A 20,126-nucleotide genomic window follows, 5' to 3' on the forward strand; every position below is an offset into this window, starting at 1 on the left:
AAGTCACTGAAACAGCCATGGTCTGCATCCAGCTGGGGACTATCGTTGCCAGTCACACCTTGTGACTCTCTGCTCATGTTTCCCACTTGCCTCTCCCACTGTCAAATGCTTGAACCTAAATAGAGAGTAAATAATTGTGTTTTCATACCCACTAGTCTCAGTGAGGCCTTTGTCTACACTAAGGGGCTCCCTCAGTCCAGCTCCCCCAAAAGGATTGGGCTCCTTCACTCCATTCTCCTTAGCAACACCTCCTGGTACCGTTGCCTTAGCAACACCTGCTGGTCCTGTTGTCAGAGCGCCGCTTGGGGGTGAACATGCCTTCTCCTCCGCCTTTTCCTCCTGTATCCAAATATAGACACAAAAGGGCAGGAACACACACACGCACAGAAGGAACATGGTGTTTTTCTCAGTGTACTTTCATGCCACCACACGACAGAACTGTCCACGGTGTTGGACAGCAGAAGCACAATGAGTCAGCACAACTAGAAAAGTTAACTGCTTCTTGAATGTGGGAAGTGTCACCTTGTGTCCATTAGTCTGTCCACTGCCTGGTCCAACATTATCCAGGGACCCGACCTTAGACTTGGCCTTAATGTTAAGCTTATGAGACTCAATCTTCACATCACCGCCACCTGTGGTAAAACAAAACAAAACAAAAAAAGAATTACGAAAATACACAATGAAAATAGTCTAAAGGAAGGGAAGGAGAATATGGGACGTGATGAAGAACCTGGCTTGTGTTTGATGTTGTCCTTGGAGCCGCATTTGGACGTCACCTTGCTCACATCGACCTTCTTATTCAGGATCTGCACCTGAGGAGACAGATGCTGAAGTAACCTTGTTACTGTATATTAACTCATACAGACAGTGCGTCCATACAACAAATCTTTACATCCACTCCTAGCCTAGCAACTGTTATTGTGTTGCAGATAGGATCTTTATGACTCTTTATGTGGGAGTGCAGTATACAGTAGCATAAGAGACCTGCTATAACCTATTTATGATAAAGTGCCTTGATGGTTTATGCAGATAAAGCTCAGAGAAAGTTTTAATTAATTTAAAAAGTGAGGTAAGTACTTGTTACTCAGATTTGATATAAAACAGTTGATTATAACATCATGATAATCACCATTAGCCTGCACACAGTAGCCTAATAGATATTAGAGCTCTGCCTTATTAGAAAGTGCCAGTTTAATATGTTAATGGCCTGATTTTGTAATATTGATATATATAATATATATATTAGATTCTGTGAGGAGCTGCTGCCAGTCGGACTTCAGCCAGTTGAACTTTTGCCTAATGTGTGATGTGACAGTACAGCCTTAAAAGCAGAGCAGGAAGGAGCATGACAGTGCAGCCGGATGGGAACGATGTCTAGAAGGAGCAAGAAGAGCCTTCAATCAGGTCAGTGTAAGTGAAATCAATCTGGAATGCAAGCTGTGGGAACCATTAAAGTGCTAATTAGTTTGCATTGATTCTCCATTACTTTGAAAACCATAAGCTTTCATGTAAGTGTTTGATATGTAAAGAAAACCTTTCTGTGTTGCTGTAGTTGAATACTCACTACCAAGTCTGAGCAATTTGATGTAGCCAATAAGTAAGTCATCCTGTTTGTGTTTCAACCAGAACACAGAATGGATGCTGAAGCTGTTGCCCCATTTTAACAGTCATGCAATGATGAATTGTTGTAATGTGTCTTTACAACTATTCTTAGTCTGTGATGAATATCCAACAGATGGAAGAGATATAACGTGCACACAGCCACTGTGAATCATATCAGACACATTTGTACAAGTTATTATTTTTTCCTTCTGTGGCCAGTCCTGTCTGTTTTGTCTCTGCAAAATCAGTCAAAAAAAGACAAACGTTTTCCCAGCAGAGCTGGATTTTGAGCAAAACAGCCTGAATGAGGGCAAATTAGCATAATGAGTCTCTTTCCAGCTCCAGCAGTACTTACATTGCCACCTCCAGGGACATGTTTGATATTGTCCTTGGAGCCACAGCGGGATGTAATATGGCTGAAGTCCAACTTTTTGTGCACTATCTGAACCTACAGACAGTTGCAAAGACAAGGAAGGAAGAAATACAAGGAAGGAAGAAAAGAAGGAAGGATGGGAGGAAGGAGGGCAGAACGAAAGACAGGGAAGAAAGAAAAAATAAGACAGAAAAAAGAACGAAAGAAGGAAAGAAAACAGAAAAAGAGCAGATGGTAGCTCAGGTTAACGAGAAGTAAAGTAAAGGAGGAATTATGTGAAACTAGATTAAGGCATAAGAGAATAAGAAATAATAGCAAATAATGCAAATAATTAGAGTGCAGCCAATTGAACAGATTCTTAGACCAAATTATCTTTATTATAAATCTTGGATTACCAAAAAAAGGTTGTACAGGCTGACTAACAAAAAGCCACAAATGTTATTAACTAAAACTCAACAAGCAGAGGAAGAAGCGAACAGAATAAAACACGGTGACAGAACACAGTCAGTGGGACACACACAAACTGCTCACAACTAATAACACATCGCTCTATGTTGTTGATTTACGCAATTACAAGAAATGATCATCATAATTAGGTGCTTTCCTTCAGATAATTTGGTAAGATTTCAGGTTATAAATGGCCATTTTTGCCCACTTCTACTACAATCTCAATTTTGGGCCACATCTCACCTAAATAATTAAATAAAAGTGAGGTCAAAGGTTAAAATTAAAACTGACATCTACAGTACAGTATAGTACACACTGTAGTTTAGTCACCAAGACAATGCATCATAGTGGCTTCATATTATCTTGGGCCACATCTGCTTTCCACTACAATCTCAATTTAGAAGATAGAAACTATCCTATAGAAACAGGAAACACGAATTACTGTGTAAATGAATGTAACTAATTGCTAAATGAATGAATTTATTCTAAACTTGATAAACTGCTTTAATTATTCGTGCTCGCGTTTGCATCGATCAGGTGTTTTTGCAGCCCTAGCCACCCACCCTGCATCGTACGGCATGACTCCTTCATGCCTCTGTGGTCGTACTGCAAGAAGCCCTTCAGTAGGAACCTGCATCTACTCTCTGCGTCTCTTACTCTAGTTTTTCTTCCCATCTTTCCACGATGGAAATGGCACGATGACGCAGGTGGCACCAGCGAAGGGTGAGTCACTGAGCAGTTAGCGCAAATATGCTTAACGAGTGCAAGCAGGCAGGCATGCACACACACACACACACACACACACACGCACGCACGCACGCACGCACGCACGCACCCACGCACGCACGCACGCACGCACGCACCCACGCACGCACGCACGCACGCACGCACACACACTCGCATGCGCACACTCACACTCACACACGCACGCACACAGTCTCACACACACACACATACACACGCACGCACGCACGCATGCACGCACACACGCACACACACTCGCATGCGCACACTCACACACACACGCACACAGTCTCACACACACACGCACACGCACGCACGCACGCACACAGTCTCACACACACACACACATACACACGCACATACACACGCACGCGCGCAAGCACACAGTCTCACACACAGTCTCACACACACACACGCACGCACGCACACACACACACACACACACACACACACACACACACACACACACACACACACACACACACACACACACACACACGTCTAACATAAATCTCCTAAGTCATCACATCTATTTAGCAGCTTAAATTACACTGCAGCATATTAAACCTTTTCATGTTACAACTGGGAGAAGAGGAGAAGGAAAATGAGTGAGTACAGTGGGTTTCTTCTCCTCACTAGCTAGCTCCTGTACAGCATCTGCAACCACTGACATCTACGGTATAGTACACACTGTAGTTTAGTCACCAAAGCAATGCATCATAGTGGCTTCATATTATCTTGGGCCACATGTATTGTTACAAAAGACTTTCACAGGCAGTTTAATGTGAGATCACGTCCGAAACACAACAGTTGATGTCCACTGGAAAACAACTTCAGTGGGCTGCCTCCACCACCAGCTTAGTTACTGTGTGTACAAGGAGTAACATCTAACAAAATGGGCCATCGGTCCCTCATGGGGCCGTTGTCACTGGACTCAGTGTGTAGTTGATGACATCGATGAAATCAGTAAATGTTTCTAGGTCGGATGGATGTGTTCAACAGTCCATTAAATGCAAATGGTGGGTGTTATGGAAATGAAAATGTAAATGAGACGTTTAGGTTGAACATAACAATATCAAGGTTTTTTTTGTTAACTTTATGAATTCAGTAGAAAGTTCAGTTTGTTCTGTTGGGCAGCTACTATTTAATGCTATATTCATCCCCCAGAGTCAAAACAGACCAACTTACATGTCACACAAGTAAAACTTTATATCTCACTTCTAATTAATGTAAAACAGCAGCTCTGGAAATGTTTCTCCTACTTGGTGGATAGTGATATTTCTATGGACACAAACTGGACTGATGGTCATGTTGTGTTAACAGGAAATGGTGAGGTGTGTCTTGAGTGGATGTAAAAATGAGTTGTCCTGTACAGTATATGCACCAAACACAAAAAGTAGTAGGTAGGATATAGTTATGTGTAAGGGTGTAGATGGCAGACACTCACTCTGGACTTGCTGGGAGGAGTGGAAGGGTCTGATGTCTTGTTGTTCGAGGTGGAGGAGACCTGGGGAGACAACCACCCCCTGGTCAATACAGCCTCCAGCAAATCACAGGCCACAAAACAACAGAGCGGGACAGCTGGTTGGAGGAGAGGAGGCATGATGCTGAGCAAATGGAAGCTGGATGTGTTGGTAGGAGGTGGGTAAGGCAAGCACGGCCCAATACAGCCAATCAAAAGCAATGGTGAGGTTATGATGTGGAAAATACCTGCATGGATCCAAAAAGAATTAAACTGTTAAACGTTGATTGTTGCAATCACAAATACTAGGCAAACATAGGCGAAGTAGGAAAACTACTTAAAATAAGTGAAATCAGAAATTGTCAGTGACATGTAATTAAAGAGAGTCAAATTCCAAGTGACACTTTTATGGGCTAAAACCCAAGTTTAGACACGCATCCATCATCTGGATCGCTTGCTGCCACCCTGGATGTCAAAGCTGCAGGAAGCTACATGCGCTGGATCAGCTAGTTTGCATTGATGGGTGTTATGTACTGCAACATGCATGTTTTATATTAGAGCATGGGTCAACTGAGCCCCAATGGCTGCTGACCAGTCAGGTTTCATGGTCTACCAGTGGTTCTACAAGCTACATGCAAGTATATACAGTAAGATTAGGGTGTTAATGAGTTTCACTGATCTTGAAGAAGCCACTTGCTAATAGAACACAGAATAGTCCAGACATAATCTGTTGAATTTGGCTCATAAAGTTGTTACTCGACAGGATCTAGACCTTCTAGAGGTTATTAAAGGCATCTCAGGTCTCTGTCACCTGAAGGGCTTGAATCATTGTCATGTGACTGCAGAGGAATTCAAGGTGATAATAACTTATCACAGTTTATGGAAGTACATGGAAATCCAACACAGTCTAGTACTGAAGCCTTTAAGATGAGACGTGAAATGTCTTCTCACTTTAGGCAACTCCAGCTGCCATTGAGTGGAACCAATGGTGTTACCAATCACTCAGGTGACTGAGACTCTACTAATATTTAATTATATTATAAGAATAAATAGACGTGTGGACGCGCGTAAAACTGGCTGTGCTGTGTCATATGGCTAATGGCAACCGTTCAGTTGGAACTGAAGCTGGAAGCGAATGGAAGAAGTAAAAACATGTAATGTAATGAATTGCAGCGGATTAGTACCAATAGAATACATTGTGCCTGCGCAACCAGTTAAACATCAATACATCAATACTGAAAACAGTGTAATTATAGTAACATCCAAAGGAAATGTACAAAAACATATTTAACATATAACAGAGGCACTGAATGGCAAGTAGAAGACAAAGGAGGCCTGGAAATGCAATGTAATGTGCCTCAGACAGCAGAGCAGCTATGAAGCCCAGCCTTCTTTGTGCACTACACGTCATTTGGTGCCTATATTTGTGCTCATACTGTCATTGCATTTCACAGCTCCCTCTCTTTTTCCTAAGCATAATCACACAAGCAGAAATCAAATAGATCAAATGGCACATTGCTGGACAATGTCTAATTATTCCGCATCGAGACCGAGAGAGTCTTCGGAGCGAAACTGCTGCCGCTGGATGGAGGATATGAGAATACATCGCGGGTAAATAAATATTAGTTTCAGTGGAGTCTGAATGAGTCAGTGCTTCCTAATGTGCAAGGTGGAGATGTGTTTGCGTGCGTACAGGGCTTCACTCCAACAATGAGAGTAGGAGCATGTCTTTGAAAGGAAAAGAGTTGACACCGCAGGGACAGATGTGAAACACTTTGTTACCGACAGCCAGACTCTGCAGCATCTTTGTGTTCATTATTTTGTTGTGTATGAGAAAATGCGACGGGCCGATTCCATGAAAACATCTGCAGAGGTTGTTAACGTCAGCTCCTTCTCCTCTGAACTATAATTGGTTATGTGTAATTGACACAGGTTGAAGTAAGGAGTGCCTGAATCAATAAGAGAAGGTGCTGATTGTGACAACCCTGACTGAATGGATTGATAGAGTCTTAGGGAGTATGAGGACATGCAACAGATGGCAGAATAAACAACCTGAGCTCAGAAACACGCTGTACAACCACAATGCAGATAAAGGAGTAGAAAGATCAAAATGGGTTTGACGGACGGCAGTAGGCCAACGGGTTGCGATAAGCAGAATGCATGAAGACCATAACACGCTCAGTACCTAGTACCTACATACGGTACATAAGGTTTAGTTGCTGCCATAGGTTTTAAGCACAGGGTCATTCTTTAGCTTAGACTAGTGTCAAACCCAGATTCACTGCACTTGCTAATTATATAATACTTAATAATACAATAATAATTAAAAAAAACCTAGATACTTGAATATTAGAGAGTTGCAACAGCCATGTTTGGAAAAAGTGTTGACAGGCAGCACAGCAGAGAAAAGGGTGAACTGGAGTGTTCCATATGAAAGGAGAGGGCACGCGGAGGGTAGGTGTGTGTCACGATCTGGGTTTTGGTTTTGTTTATTGTTTCCTGTTCAACGCAGTAGCTCCTGTTTTCACTTTGTGTAACACCTCCGGCTCCTGGTCATTGTGTTAGCTTCCGCTTTAATACTGAAAGTACTTCCTGTTTTCTCAGTTCAGTCCCCGGATCATGACACACCTGTTAGCAGTTAACTAATCACACCGGTATATAGCATCCACCCCTCACAGACTCCAGTTGCCAGATCGTTGTTTGTGTTACCGTTGTTCCAGTTCGTTGTCTCTGAGCCTGCCACGTCTGTCTGGATTATCTACTGTTACCTGTGTATGACCCCGGACCGTTGTGACCTGAGTTTTGGATTAAATATCAGTTTGACCGCATCTCCTTGGCTATCGTCTCATCGCTGTGCATGTGGGTCCGTTCATTGCCGCTCGCTGACAGAACGATCTGGCCAGACTTGGACCCAGCCAGCGCCAACCTGCACCCAGGTCGGTTACGAGTTTCGTTCCCGTATTTTCCTTTTTTTTCCGTTTGTTTGGCTCCGTGCGCAAGTCACTCGCCGGAGCAATGGAGTTTTCCTGCCCGAGTCTGCCGGTGGATATTCGCGGAGACCTAGAGAGGTTCGCTAAGGCATACGCGGAAGCGCACAGCCTTGAGGACCGTCTCCTTCACGTAAAGCAGGGCATCGAATTGCTGACGGCTGAGTTTTGGTGGCGTGCGTATCCCGGAGTGCAGACGTACTACGAGAGACTTCATTCGCTGCAGAGGGAATTGGCGTGCGCGCTGCACGCATCGTCCGCCCGTGTCTCCGCAGCTGCTCCTACCGCTGTTTCATCGCTTTACGTTCCCGTTCCTGTTCCTGTCGCCGCTCCGGCGGCTCCAGCCCAAGTTCCAGTCACCGTGGCCTCGTTTCACCATGCGGACCCCGTTACAGAGGTCCGGTCCACACCGCTCCCAGCGCCTCAAACGACGGACAGTCGCAGCTGCTCCGGACGGCGACGGCGGAGGCGCGGTTCCAGGATTCCGGGTCCCGCGGTCTCGGTCATGGGGACCGAGCAGCCTCCTTCTCCGACAGAGGAGCCCCTTGATTCTCCGACTGACTGTGTCCCTCTGATAACAGGCATCCCAGACAGCGTCGCCCGACGGGTCCACCTCCTCTGCTCTCCTCCAGTTGCGTTTCTCTTTGCCCATCTCATGAACACCGCCGATTCGGCAGCAGACCAGGGCACGAGAGAACAATTGTTCGAGGAAGCAGCCGCTCTCGTCCTGAGGGAACCTGTCCTGCGTGAGGTCCTGCAACTCCCGGTCCTGCAGCCAGCAGCCGCTTCATGTCCCACCTCTCAGTCAGGTCAATCGAGCCCAGTTCAGTCTCCAGTCCAGCCGAGCCCTGTTCAGTCTCCAGTTCAGCCGAGCCCTGTTCAGTCTCCAGTTCAGCCGAGCCCTGTTCAGTCTCCAGTTCAGCCGAGCCCTGTTCAGTCTCCAGTTCAGCCGAGCCCTGTTCAGTCTCCAGTTCAGCCGAGCCCTGTTCAGTCTCCAGTTCAGCCGAGCCCTGTTCAGTCTCCAGTTCAGCCGAGCCCTGTTCAGTCTCCAGTCCAGCCGAGCCCAGTCCAGCCGAGCCCAGTCCAGCCGAGCCCAGTCCAGTCTCCGTTTCAGTCGAGCCCAGTCCAGTCTCCGTTTCAGTCGAGCCCAGTCCAGTCTCCGTTTCAGTCGAGCCCAGTCCAGTCTCCGTTTCAGTCGAGCCCAGTTCAGGTTCCAGTCCAGTCGAGCCCAGTTCAGGTTCCAGTCCAGTCGAGCCCAGTTCAGGTTCCAGTCCAGTCGAGCCCAGTTCAGGTTCCAGTCCAGTCGAGCCCTGTCCCAGTACAGTCCAGTTACGCTCCTGTCCCAGTTCAGTCCAGTCACGCTCCTGTCCCAGTTCAGTCCAGTCACGCGCAGGTCTTATCCCAGTCAGAGGACTCCACCTGTCGAACGGGTGCTGTGCACACCCGATCAGGCCCGACGTCTCCTCCGTCGAGCTCGGCAGCTGTAAGCAGTCATGCCGGCTCCGGAGGGGACGCCGTCCCACTTCCTGTCGGCCATGTTGCGGCCGTTCCTGTCGGCCATGTTGCGGCCGTTCCTGTCGGCCATGTTGCGGCCGTTCCAGTCGGCCATGTTGCGGCCGTTCCAGTCGGCCATGTTGCGGCCGTTCCAGTCGGCCATGTTGCGGCCGTTCCAGTCCCCGTTCCTGTTCCTGTCGGCCAAGTTGAGGTCGTTCCTGTCGGCCATGTTGCGGCCGTCCCCGTTCCTGTTTCTGTCGGCCATGTTGCGGCCGTCCCCGTTCCTGTTTCTGTCGGCCAAGTAGAGGTCGTTCCTGTTTCTGTCGGCCAAGTAGATGCCGTTCCTGTCCCTGTCGGCCAAGTAGATGCCGTTCCTGTCCCTGTCGGCCAAGTAGATGCCGTTCCTGTCCCTGTCGGCCAAGTAGATGCCGTTCCTGTCCCTGTCGGCCAAGTAGATGCCGTTCCTGTCCCTGTCGGCCAAGTAGATGCCGTTCCTGTCCCTGTCGGCCAAGTAGATGCCGTTCCTGTCCCTGTCGGCCAAGTAGAATGCCGTTCCTGTCCCTGTCGGCCAAGTAGATGCCGTTCCTGTCCCTGTCGGCCAAGTAGATGCCGTTCCCTGTCCCTGTCGGCCAAGTAGATGCCGTTCCTGTCCATGTCGGCCAAGTAGATGCCGTTCCTGTTCCCTGTCGGCCAGGGTGAGCAGTCCAGCGTCCTCCAGGAGGAGGTCGCGCAGCTGGCAGTCCCGGCGCACCTCCAGGAGGGGGTCGCGCCAGCTGCAGTCCCGCGCACCTCCAGGAGGGGTCGCGCCAGCTGCAGTCCCCGGCCACCTCCAGGAGGGGGTCGCGCCAGCTGCAGTCCCCCGCGCACCTCCAGGAGGGGGTCGCGCCAGCTGCAGTCCCCCGCGCACCTCCAGGAGGGGGTCCGCGCCAGCTGCAGTCCCCGCGCACCTCCAGGAGGGGGTCGCGCCAGCTGCAGTCCCCGCGCACCTCCAGGAGGGGGTCGCGCCAGCTGCAGTCCCCGCGCACCTCCAGGAGGGGGTCGCGCCCGCTGCAGTCCCCGCGCACCCCAGAGGGGGGTCGCGCCAGCTGCAAGTCCAGCGGCAGCCTCCAGGAAGGGGGTCGCGCCAGCTGCAGTTCCCCGCGCACCTCCAGGAGGGGGTCGCGCCAGCTTGCAGTCCCCGCGCACCTCCAGGAGGGGTCGCGCCAGCTGCAGTCCCCGAGCACCTCCAGGAGGGGGTCGCGCCAGCTGCAGTCCCCGCGACCTCCAGGAGGTGGGTCGCGCCACGTCGCAGTCCCGCGCACCTCCAGGAGGGGGTCGCGCCCGTCGCAGTCCCCGCGCACCTCCAGGAGGGGGTCGCGCCCGTCGCAGTCCCCGCGCACCTCCAGGAGGGGGTCGCGCCCGTCGCAGTCCCGGCGCACCTCCAGGAGGGGGTCGCGCCCGTCGCAGTCCCGGCGCACCTCCAGGAGGGGGTCGCGCCCGTCATAGTTCTGGCCGCACCTGCATCGGTTCCCGGCGGCCCGGCCGCACCTGCATCGGTTCCCGGCGGCCCGGCCGCACCTGCATCGGTTCCCGGCGGCCCGGCTCCGGCCTGGTCTCCACGTCCGTCGTCGCCTCTGGTTCCTGCATCGTCTCTGGCTCCGCTGCCGGACTGGTGGCCTCGCCCTCGGCGCCGCCTGCTGCTTGGATGGCGCTGCCTCCTGCGGCGCCGTCCGCCTCGACTCCTCAGCCTCCTGGATCAGCGTCGTCCTGGAGGACGTCGCCGTTCGGGGGGGTCCCCGTGGACGCTGGCCCAGCCCAAGGGCGCTGGGGGTGCCCTCCTGCCTCAGCGGCGGTTGAGCAGGATCTCGCCGCGTCCCCACCCTCCGTGAGGGACTCCCTGGACTCTGTTGTTTTCCTGGTCGGGGACTTTTGTTCTTGTTTTGTGAACATTCAGGTTGGGTTCTCTTGATGATGAGACTTGTTCTTTGTTTTTCTGGTCGGTCTGTGTTCGGGCGTGAATTCTGTTTGATGGGGGTTCCCGTTTTGCCCTCCCCCGGTCCGCCCTCCGCCCGCCCTGTCTGTGTCCTGTGAGGGTTGTTTTTGGTTCTGTCCCTCCGCCGGTCCTCCCTCCGCCCGCCCTGCTCGGGTTTGTTGTTTTTTGGTCGTCTGGAATCCGCCCTTGGGAGGGGGGTACTGTCACGATCTGGGTTTTGGTTTTGTTTATTGTTTCCTGTTCAACGCAGTAGCTCCTGTTTTCACTTTGTGTAACACCTCCGGCTCCTGGTCATTGTGTTAGCTTCCGCTTTAATACTGAAAGTACTTCCTGTTTTCTCAGTTCAGTCCCCGGATCATGACACACCTGTTAGCAGTTAACTAATCACACCGGTATATAGCATCCACCCCTCACAGACTCCAGTTGCCAGATCGTTGTTTGTGTTGTTCCAGTTCGTTGTCTCTGAGCCTGCCACGTCTGTCTGGATTATCTACTGTTACCTGTGTATGACCCCGGACCGTTGTGACCTGAGTTTTGGATTAAATATCAGTTTGACCGCATCTCCTTGGTTATCGTCTCATCGCTGTGCATGTGGGTCCGTTCATTGCCGCTCGCTGACAGTGTGAATGCAATGATCACAAATACCATATGTGAAAAGTGTTTGTCCACCACATACTGTACTGCTTCACACCCGACGTACACTAACAACATGGAGTATTCACAGAAACCTTTCATTCCAGTGTGTGAAACAGCAGGGGGCAAGCGATCAGAGGAGTGGCAGGTTAGACGATGGTCAGTTAAAGATGAAGGAAGGATAGGAAGAAACTGATAACATGCACTGTAGGTAAAAGCTCCTGAGGAGAGGAAATGTTGGAGGGTGTGTGACAACACTGCACTTGTCAGGTAAGGTGCATGTTTGAAGCACTGTTTCCAGCTGTCACGCTTCCTCTCCTAATGCAGCATGTAGGAATCCGTCTCCAATCTACTGAACGTCACACTCTATTGGGTAATTATTGTACTGCAACATAAAATGTCTCCGAGCATTTTAACAATAGTAACAAAATATGAGCAGAATTCCATTTGCATATAGTAAAATGATGTTAAACGAAATTTCAACTCACACGTTTGTTTCATTCAGGTACATTTGAAATGTAGTAGTGTATGTGTGAACTCTGACAGGTGTGTCACTTTGTGAGCTATCAGTCTGGCTTGTCCTACCTTTCCTCCGCCAGGTTGGTATTTGATATTGTCAATGGATCCGATCTTGGAGCGGACGTTCTTCAGGTCCGGTGTGGGGGCATTGATGGGCCGGGGGGTTCGAGGGGCGCGGGGAACCGGAGGCTTCTTCTCCAGTGGGGTCTGCTTGGGCACGGGAGGCTTGGTGATGACCCGGCGCCGGTGAGCAGCCCCCGCTTCACCATTGGTGGAGGCAGCCGGGGTAGCGGGGGCGGTGCTGGAGACCGGGCGGGGACGAGCTGCAGAATAAAGAAGAGATGAAACGTGATTGTTGGGAATGAAGATGTGGCACTTGTGGTTCTGTCTGAGTCATGTTGTTGTGTTACCAGTGGTCTTGGGCTTCTTGGTCTCCCCTGTCTTGTCATTCTTGTTAGCTGTTTAGTAAAAAGAGTATACAACATGATTCCTCTGAAAACAGGCGTCACCAAATATTTTAACTGTATGGTTGATTGACTGCACCCAAAAGTTGTTACTAGAAATAAATTCATTATCAAGCACATAACATTAACAGTCAAGTAAATAATAAAAACACATGATGCTTTTCACAGACGTAAGCCTTAAGTATCATTCAACACTAATAATATTTGACCTTTGAGAAATCACTTCCTGCTGTGCATCATGCAGCCATAAAGTGTCAATCCCTTTGAGTTATTCACATTTTTACCAATATTTTTACAATTATAAACCATCATTTATAATTATGTATTGTTGTTATGGAGCACACTGACATGTTTATTGGATTAATGAAAATGTGCTTTTCAAACCACTAAGCAGCGTAACAAAAAGTGATGTGTTTCACTATTTCTAATTTTATGAGTGAGGACACACCCACTGGTGGATGTAGCACAGACCTGACTGGTCAGCGGCCATTGGGGCTCAGTTGACCCATGCTCTAATATGAAACATGCACCTTGCAGTACATAGCATCCATCAATGCAAACTAGGTGATCGATCACATTTGTTGAAGGCGTTGAGATGAAATTCAGACCAAAAAAATAAAAGCACAACACCTCTAGCACAGCTCAGACTGAGTCATAGCTTTATCGCTCAGAGAGGCGAGATACTGTTTGTGATGTGCGGATAAAAATACCAGTGTGGCGTCTTCAAAAGGAGTCTCGTGAATGCGATAAAATGGAGCATAAGGTACCACTTGGGTTAGTCTGTTGCCTAGAGCAGTGCCAGTTTGCAGTCTGAGTCATTTATCAAGCTCCTGTAGCGAGGTCGGGTCCTGTTATAGAGGTCATGAGGCACTGGCAACACTTATCACAAGCTACGCCAGAATGGAGCCGTTGTCTGTAGCACTCGGGGACTCAGATTGCGCCGAGTCTGGGGCTGTGACAGAAGGTGGATTACTGTGGGGCTGCCAGAGGGAGCACGTACCAGCGGTCTTGCCTGCAGCAGCTGCACGGGCCGAAGCCGCGGCCTTCGTTACAGGTGGGTGCTTCTCGTTATTTTCAGGAGTCTGTCGGATCAAAGGAAACAGAAGTAAAACTGTAGACTCTTGTTTATTTGTCTACTCATCTGTCCACAGGTTTGCTTAACCAGCCCCTGCTTTGCCCCCCCCCCTGAAAAACACCAAAAAACTCACAAAAAGCCAAACATGCAAAAAGAGAGTGACAGCAAAGGCACAAGAAGATGGTGAGGTAATATAAAAAACAAGGAATGGAAGCATCATCCAAATAAGACCCAGAGGAAACGTGAATTTACTCATAATGTTCAGCTGCCCGTTTTTTGGAGGATTCTCGACATTCTCTGCAGGATCATACTACTTGGTTGTCTTATGTACATATTGTTTTATAAGTGTGTGTGTGTGTGGGCCTGGTTCTCCTTACTGCTGCTCAAGCGGGACTGAATTAAAACCTAATATGTATCTGACTCAGCTAAACGTGTACTGGCTTCTAAATAAGGGTGAACTACGTCTGACAGTGCTAACCATGAGCCACTGCCTCCTCTAACCCTCCCTGCTCTACCCACTGCCGATCGCCTGGATCAGGTCCGTGCAGGGACAGCTTACAGAAGACGAACACGCTTTGCCCATCCATACTTACCTTGGCCTTGGCCTTGGCAGAGCCAGTCGCCAACGCTGGCCGCTTGGTGGCGACGGGTGTGGTGGCCTTGGGTACGGGGCTTTTTTTATTAGCTGAGGCTGTGGTGGGGGAGGGGTGTTTGCCTGAGGTGGCCTCAGCATTTGTGGAGAGGGTGGAGGGACGGGACCTAGAGTTTGCTTTGGCTGAGCCCACTTCAAGCTGGCGTTTATAAAGCAAAAATATCCCACAATGACAGCAAAAAAGGAAGAGGTGCACAGATAGAGGAAGAGTAGAGAAGAGAAGGAAAAAGCAGAAATGAAATCACTAATTGCAATGACGGCATGATATGAGAACCCAACCGGCAAGAATGTGACAATTCAAAACTGCTTTTTGAATGATAGAACTTAATTAGCATCAGTTGACGGTTCTCGTGAGCTGAGGAGGTGCTGTGAAGCTGCTGCGTGTGCGACTGAGGATAGGACTCATGTTCTTTAATTGGTTAGTCAGATCAAACAGTGTTACACATGATTGAGGATGACAGTTCAGCAGCCTAATGAGTCTGGACCTACCTCAGAAACCCACTGCAGAGGGTTTGTTTGGGAGTAAAATCATCACAGGGATGTTGCTCTGAGTTGTAGCAATTAAAGAACAAATGATTAGCAATGAAAAGCACCAACAGAAGTGGGGGTCGAGCGACCGAGCCTGTGGTCTGTGGGCACCGCTGCCCCACCAGGCCAAGTCAGCAGAGGCAAGCTGTGGACTACAGCGCTGGCTGTGGGGGAGTTCAGGGGCTGAGCAGTTCCAGCAGTGAGAGCTCTGTGACCCACCTTAGCCTTGGTGCCCGTTGGAGACTTAGCCGTGCCTTTCCCACCCTTCTCCTCCTTCTTCTCCTCCTTCTTCTCATCTTTGTTAGTCTTCTCAGGCTTGTCCACCTTCTCGACCTTTTCGTTGTCCTTGTTGTTTTTCTCAGCATTCATCTTTTCCACCTTGTCGTCGTCCTTGAGGATCTTCTCAGACTTCTGGTTCTTGTCCGGGCCGTTGTCTTTCTTCTGCTGCGCCTCCTTCTCCTTCTTGTCCAAGGCCTCATTCTTCTCTGTCTTGCCAGAAAGGTCTGTCTTCTCCTGCTTGTCATTGTTGTTTGCTTTAACTAAGAGAAAAAATGTAATTATAAGCGTCATTCAATGTGAACACATACATAAACAAAACTGAAGGAAGTCCTACTGTAAAGTATATTTTTACAGTAAGGGCTTATGCAGTGCTTTTACTGACTCAACTTCTGGGTCAGAAAATGGTTCTAGCAAATAACAGAAGGTGGTAACAGTATTCATTCAAAAGAAGAAAAGTTTCCTCAGAAAGATGAACCATGTACAAAGCAGCAGATTCAATCTGACACAACCATTGTCCATCACCACCATATACAGTAGCACAAAAAAGATTTTCACTCATCCCCAAATCATCAAGCTGCCACCACCACGCTTCAAACTGGCGTCTGTAAAGATCAAGACATGAACAAAACCTGAACAAAACCTCACCGAGCTTGGAGTTCTGTCCAAATAGTTGTTTGTCCTCCGGTGAATTTTAATTAGGGGTATTGGAGTAAAGTGAACCAAAATAAATGCAGATCACACTGAGATATTTTAGATATTTTTTTGATACATGTATAGTTTAACATAGACACAGATCAAAACAGCTCTTTATCATTTATCAGTCAGATGTCTCTGTCCTACTCTCTGCTAAGGATTTAGGTCAGGTGCGTTAAACAAATCATAAACTGTGAGTGCAAAAGGACTGAGTAAACGTCAGCATGATTTCATAGTATAAACCTAAGGCAAGTATTATTATTTTGTAAGCTTAATACATGTTTGACTGTATCTAGCCTGTGTGTGTGATGCAGTTATGCAGCTGCGATCTATTTTTGTGCTAAATGAAAGTAGCAGACACAAAGTCAGCCGTCTATCAACGAAGCCTGTGGGGGCGGATGCTTTCAATTCACGTCACTGGAAGCTGTTCACCTACAGACACACACGCACACACACGCACACACACACACGCACGCACGCACGCACACACACACACACACACGCACACAAACATGCATGCACACGCGCACGCACGCACGCACACAAACACGCACGCAGGCACACACACGCACAAAGCGCTAGAAATAGCTCCTCTATATTTGAATGAGCACAGAGTCAATGTCTAATCAATGTTCAAGCTTTTCGACGATGACTAGAGTCTGAAAAACACATCCCGCCGCTGAGTCAATGGATAAATTGTTACACAGAAAGAAATAAGCCAACATGTTTCTCTATATTCATTTTTTTGACATAGGACTATTACCCTCAATTTGTGACGATGTCCTTAGCTTTTGCCCTTGAAAAAATCATAATCATTTGGAAAAATGCAGTAAAATAAGATGTGATTATAACTCTGACATTTACAAAACATGAAACAGAGCACTGATGACTTGCTGTTTAAAGGACTCTTTAGAGGCAAAGAGGATGACTGAAGGAGGTTTAACCTTTAAGTTAATGAAAACAAAATGAATGTTGTCCTAATCATTTCACAAGTAGCCGAGCACATCTCCTGCTCTGAATGAATGAGTCGTTGTCGAATCACAACCTGAACTTTTACAGAGCTCAATCAGTTCACTCATGACTAAACAACACCATTATAGACTCGATATCAAAATCCACACAAACAAATAACTGATTGCTCCGTCATTAAGTATCACAGAGACGGCTCCAATGTTTGCACATTTAGTCCCTCGTGCTTCAAACTCTACTAAAGTCTGCTCAACTGTTATGTAAAAGCTTGTTTTTAGCTGCAGTTGTCATAATTCTATGTCTCTAAGCAGCTTATTGTACATACAGTGGATGTTCCTCAGCAGCTTAGGCAAGTTTCTGACCTTGGACTAGTCCTTGGAGTAAAATGCACCATGATGCACATGATTTGCATCCCTTTTCTTTTTCTTCAAGCATGAACTGCTATCACCTTCCTAAAACTAAAGTATCACAAAAATGCATCATCTTTTTTGAGCCCAGTTCATTATATTAACTGAAATAATTATATTTAGGTATAGAGGCTTGAGCTGTCATGACTAATGATTGACAAAATGAACCATGAGTACAAGTGATCACAGGAAAGAATCAAATGCTTGGCACAATACTGTACATTGTGAAGAAGAAGCAGACAACGAAGAAGATGAAGAAGAAGAAGAGCTCATTTTAAAGAATGAACCAGTCTCTGCAGGTACAGTATCTGTGGCATGTGGCTGGATTTTAAAGCTTGACCTTCAGCAACATGGGGACACAGTGAACTAACGGAGCCTGACCTCACTGAACACTGGACTTGACAACACAAAACCTTATGTGTGTTTCATTACGAAAACCAGAATAGTGGACAAATGAACCATTGCGGAAGCACAATCACTGTAGCCACTCCAGCTGCTGATCAAATGAACTACCCAACTAATCAACCCAGCTGGCGAAAATCAATGGGCACAACAGAAGAGGATCCACATGAGGATGGGAGGCTACAGCTTTGCCACAGACAAACACCCACAATGGGGAACTTACCCACTGTGGTCAGTTTGTCGTGTTGGCCACTGTTGCCAGCCATTCCTACAGGAGGAGGAACAGGAAGTAGAAAGTTGGTCTCAGTACTCCCATGATGCCTTTTAGGGGGTGGAGATGAGGGCAGGACAGGTGAGGTCATGAGTGGGGAGGACATCATGGTTGCCATTGCAGCAGCTGCCTCTGTGCCCCCTGTGACCGTTAGCGAGCGTCGCACAGCAACGTGAGGATAGGGCGCCCTGGGAGGACACGCTGTCCCCATCAGGGCAAGGTTTGGTGCGTGGTGCGTCAAGCTAGCGGGGTACGCCGCAGTCGTTACCGTGGGAACGGACAGGTGTGAACAGTCAGACATTGCTCGTCTCACGGCGGTGCGCTGCGGCGGGTCGTTTCCCTGGCTGCGTTTGGTCGACGGCGCTAGTCTCACATCCTCAGTATGCTTTAAATCCTGTGAAAGTCCACCCTGGGGTTGGTCTGGACCAGGTGTGGGGGATGGATTTGTCTTCTCAGTAAGGCCGCTGCCCTCCCTTCCACCCCCCACTGCTGTTAGGTGAGCAGCAGGAGCGCGAGTAGCAGCAGGTGTCGTATCGGCGATTTGCTTCTCTAAAGACGGCTTTAGAGTTTGACTTCCAGTTAAAGCTGCTATTGAATTGTCTGTCAGACTTCCAAGTAGACCTTCAGATGTGGAGGAAGTGCCAGTCTTCTTGTGAGCCTCCTTATTTCCTGGATTTCCATTAATTAAAGGGACCAGCGTGTTTCTCTCCTCCACCCATGTGGCCTGCTTCGCTGCAGGATGGGCACCATGTCCTTGGCCAAACACTTGAAATCCCTGGATGTAAAAATCTTTCCCGTCCATATCTTGTTGCAGGTTATGTGACCCAAAGGGGTTTGTTGTAGGTTTAAGATCTAGTGCAGAATTTGGAAATGATCTCCCCAGTGAAGATGAAGAAGAGGGTAATGAAGAGAAAGGGGAGGACTGGGAAGACATGGGGCTGCTGGGGCTTTGTCCAGCACTTCCTAATGACGCCCCCAACCCCAAATGATGCTCGTCCTCATATGACCATGGCCCTCGAGACCCTCCGTGCTCCATCTTTGGCCCTGGCATCTTCAAGCTCAGCATTGCCGGTACCTCGGCCACTGTCCCACAGGATGTCCCCTCCGTCTTGCTTCGCCCTAATTTCACCTCGTTTTCTGTGCAAGTTATTTTGGACCCCCCGTGGGCTGTAGAGGCAACTTGCCCCCCCGGTGCCATCTGGCTTTGGCAGTGCCAGTCGCTGTGCTGGGCAGAGGCCGGGCCGGAGGGCGACTGCGTGGAGGAGGCCTGGACTGCAGGGATGCTGGCATCAGAGAGTGGCTGTTGTTGATGCTGCTGCTGTTGATAACCACTGGTAGGTTGTCCGTAGCCGCTGCTGCTGCTAATAATGCCAGGCTGCTGCCAGGGGGAGCCAGAAAGGAAGGACATTCTACTGCTATGGTGTCAGGTCCTCTTGTGTTGCTCTTATTATGCCTCGATCTCTCTTTTCTTGTTCGTTCCTTTTTGTGTTGTAGTTTTAGTTCTTCCTTTCCTCTGTCTTCAGTGATTTTCTTCCGGTCTTGCTCCTTTGTCTCCAGGAAATGTTGTTTTTATTCTTGTCCAGGAGGCAGAAATGTCCTCAGTATTCAGTATAGTGTTAGAAGCTTGAAAAGTAGAAGAAATGCATCCCTTTTTTTTCAAGTGATGCCTCAGAGTTGAGTGTGCATGGATGTGTGTGACGTGCAGATGTGTGTTTACAGGCGAAAGGAGTGCGTGCGAGAGGAAGTGTGTGTTTGTGTTCGTCTCGATTTCTCTCTGAGCACTGCACGGATCAGCTGTGGGGCTAAATTGCACCTTGCTCTGTCGCTCTGCTTTCCCTCCCTCTCTCTCTCTCTTTCTCTCTCTCTCTCCCTCCCTCTCCCTCCCTTTCTGACATCACACAGTCACGTGACAGCCCGAAATATGCCCTCATTCGTTGGAGAATGATTTCAGCAACCAACCCTTAGCGACAATTACAGACCAGCACACACACACACACACACACACACACACACACACACACACACACACACACACACACACACACACACACACACATCTCATAGATCAATGAGTGACACAGTTATTCAGCTGCCATAGGACAACTGTTGTTCACATGTTGATCCAAAGAGAGACACCACTGAAAACTGATCAG

General features: G+C 48.5%; 1 protein-coding gene across 8 annotated transcripts in view; it reads right to left on the reverse strand.

The window, feature by feature from the left end:
• Window positions 1–20,126, reverse strand: part of map4l (microtubule associated protein 4 like) — a 50,520-nt gene that overhangs the window by 6,762 nt on the left and 23,632 nt on the right. For 5 of the 8 annotated variants that reach the window (XM_055503787.1, XM_055503786.1, XM_041067983.2 and 2 more), the window contains 10 exons: window positions 15,172–15,491; window positions 14,366–14,563; window positions 13,698–13,779; window positions 12,644–12,691; window positions 12,300–12,556; window positions 4,614–4,673; window positions 1,958–2,050; window positions 731–812; window positions 523–632; window positions 149–339 (listed from right to left, as the gene is read on the reverse strand). In XM_055503787.1, the coding sequence (XP_055359762.1) occupies window positions 149–339; window positions 523–632; window positions 731–812; window positions 1,958–2,050; window positions 4,614–4,673; window positions 12,300–12,556; window positions 12,644–12,691; window positions 13,698–13,779; window positions 14,366–14,563; window positions 15,172–15,491 (1,441 nt within the window). Of the gene's footprint in view, window positions 1–148; window positions 340–522; window positions 633–730; window positions 813–1,957; window positions 2,051–4,613; window positions 4,674–12,299; window positions 12,557–12,643; window positions 12,692–13,697; window positions 13,780–14,365; window positions 14,564–15,171; window positions 15,492–17,925; window positions 19,849–20,126 lie in introns of those variants that run through there. The other 3 variants (XM_029130632.3, XM_055503789.1, XM_055503788.1) reach the window with 3 other exon arrangements.

Source organism: Betta splendens, chromosome 17 (genome assembly GCF_900634795.4).
Source record: "Betta splendens chromosome 17, fBetSpl5.4, whole genome shotgun sequence".
Taxonomy (NCBI): domain Eukaryota; kingdom Metazoa; phylum Chordata; class Actinopteri; order Anabantiformes; family Osphronemidae; genus Betta; species Betta splendens.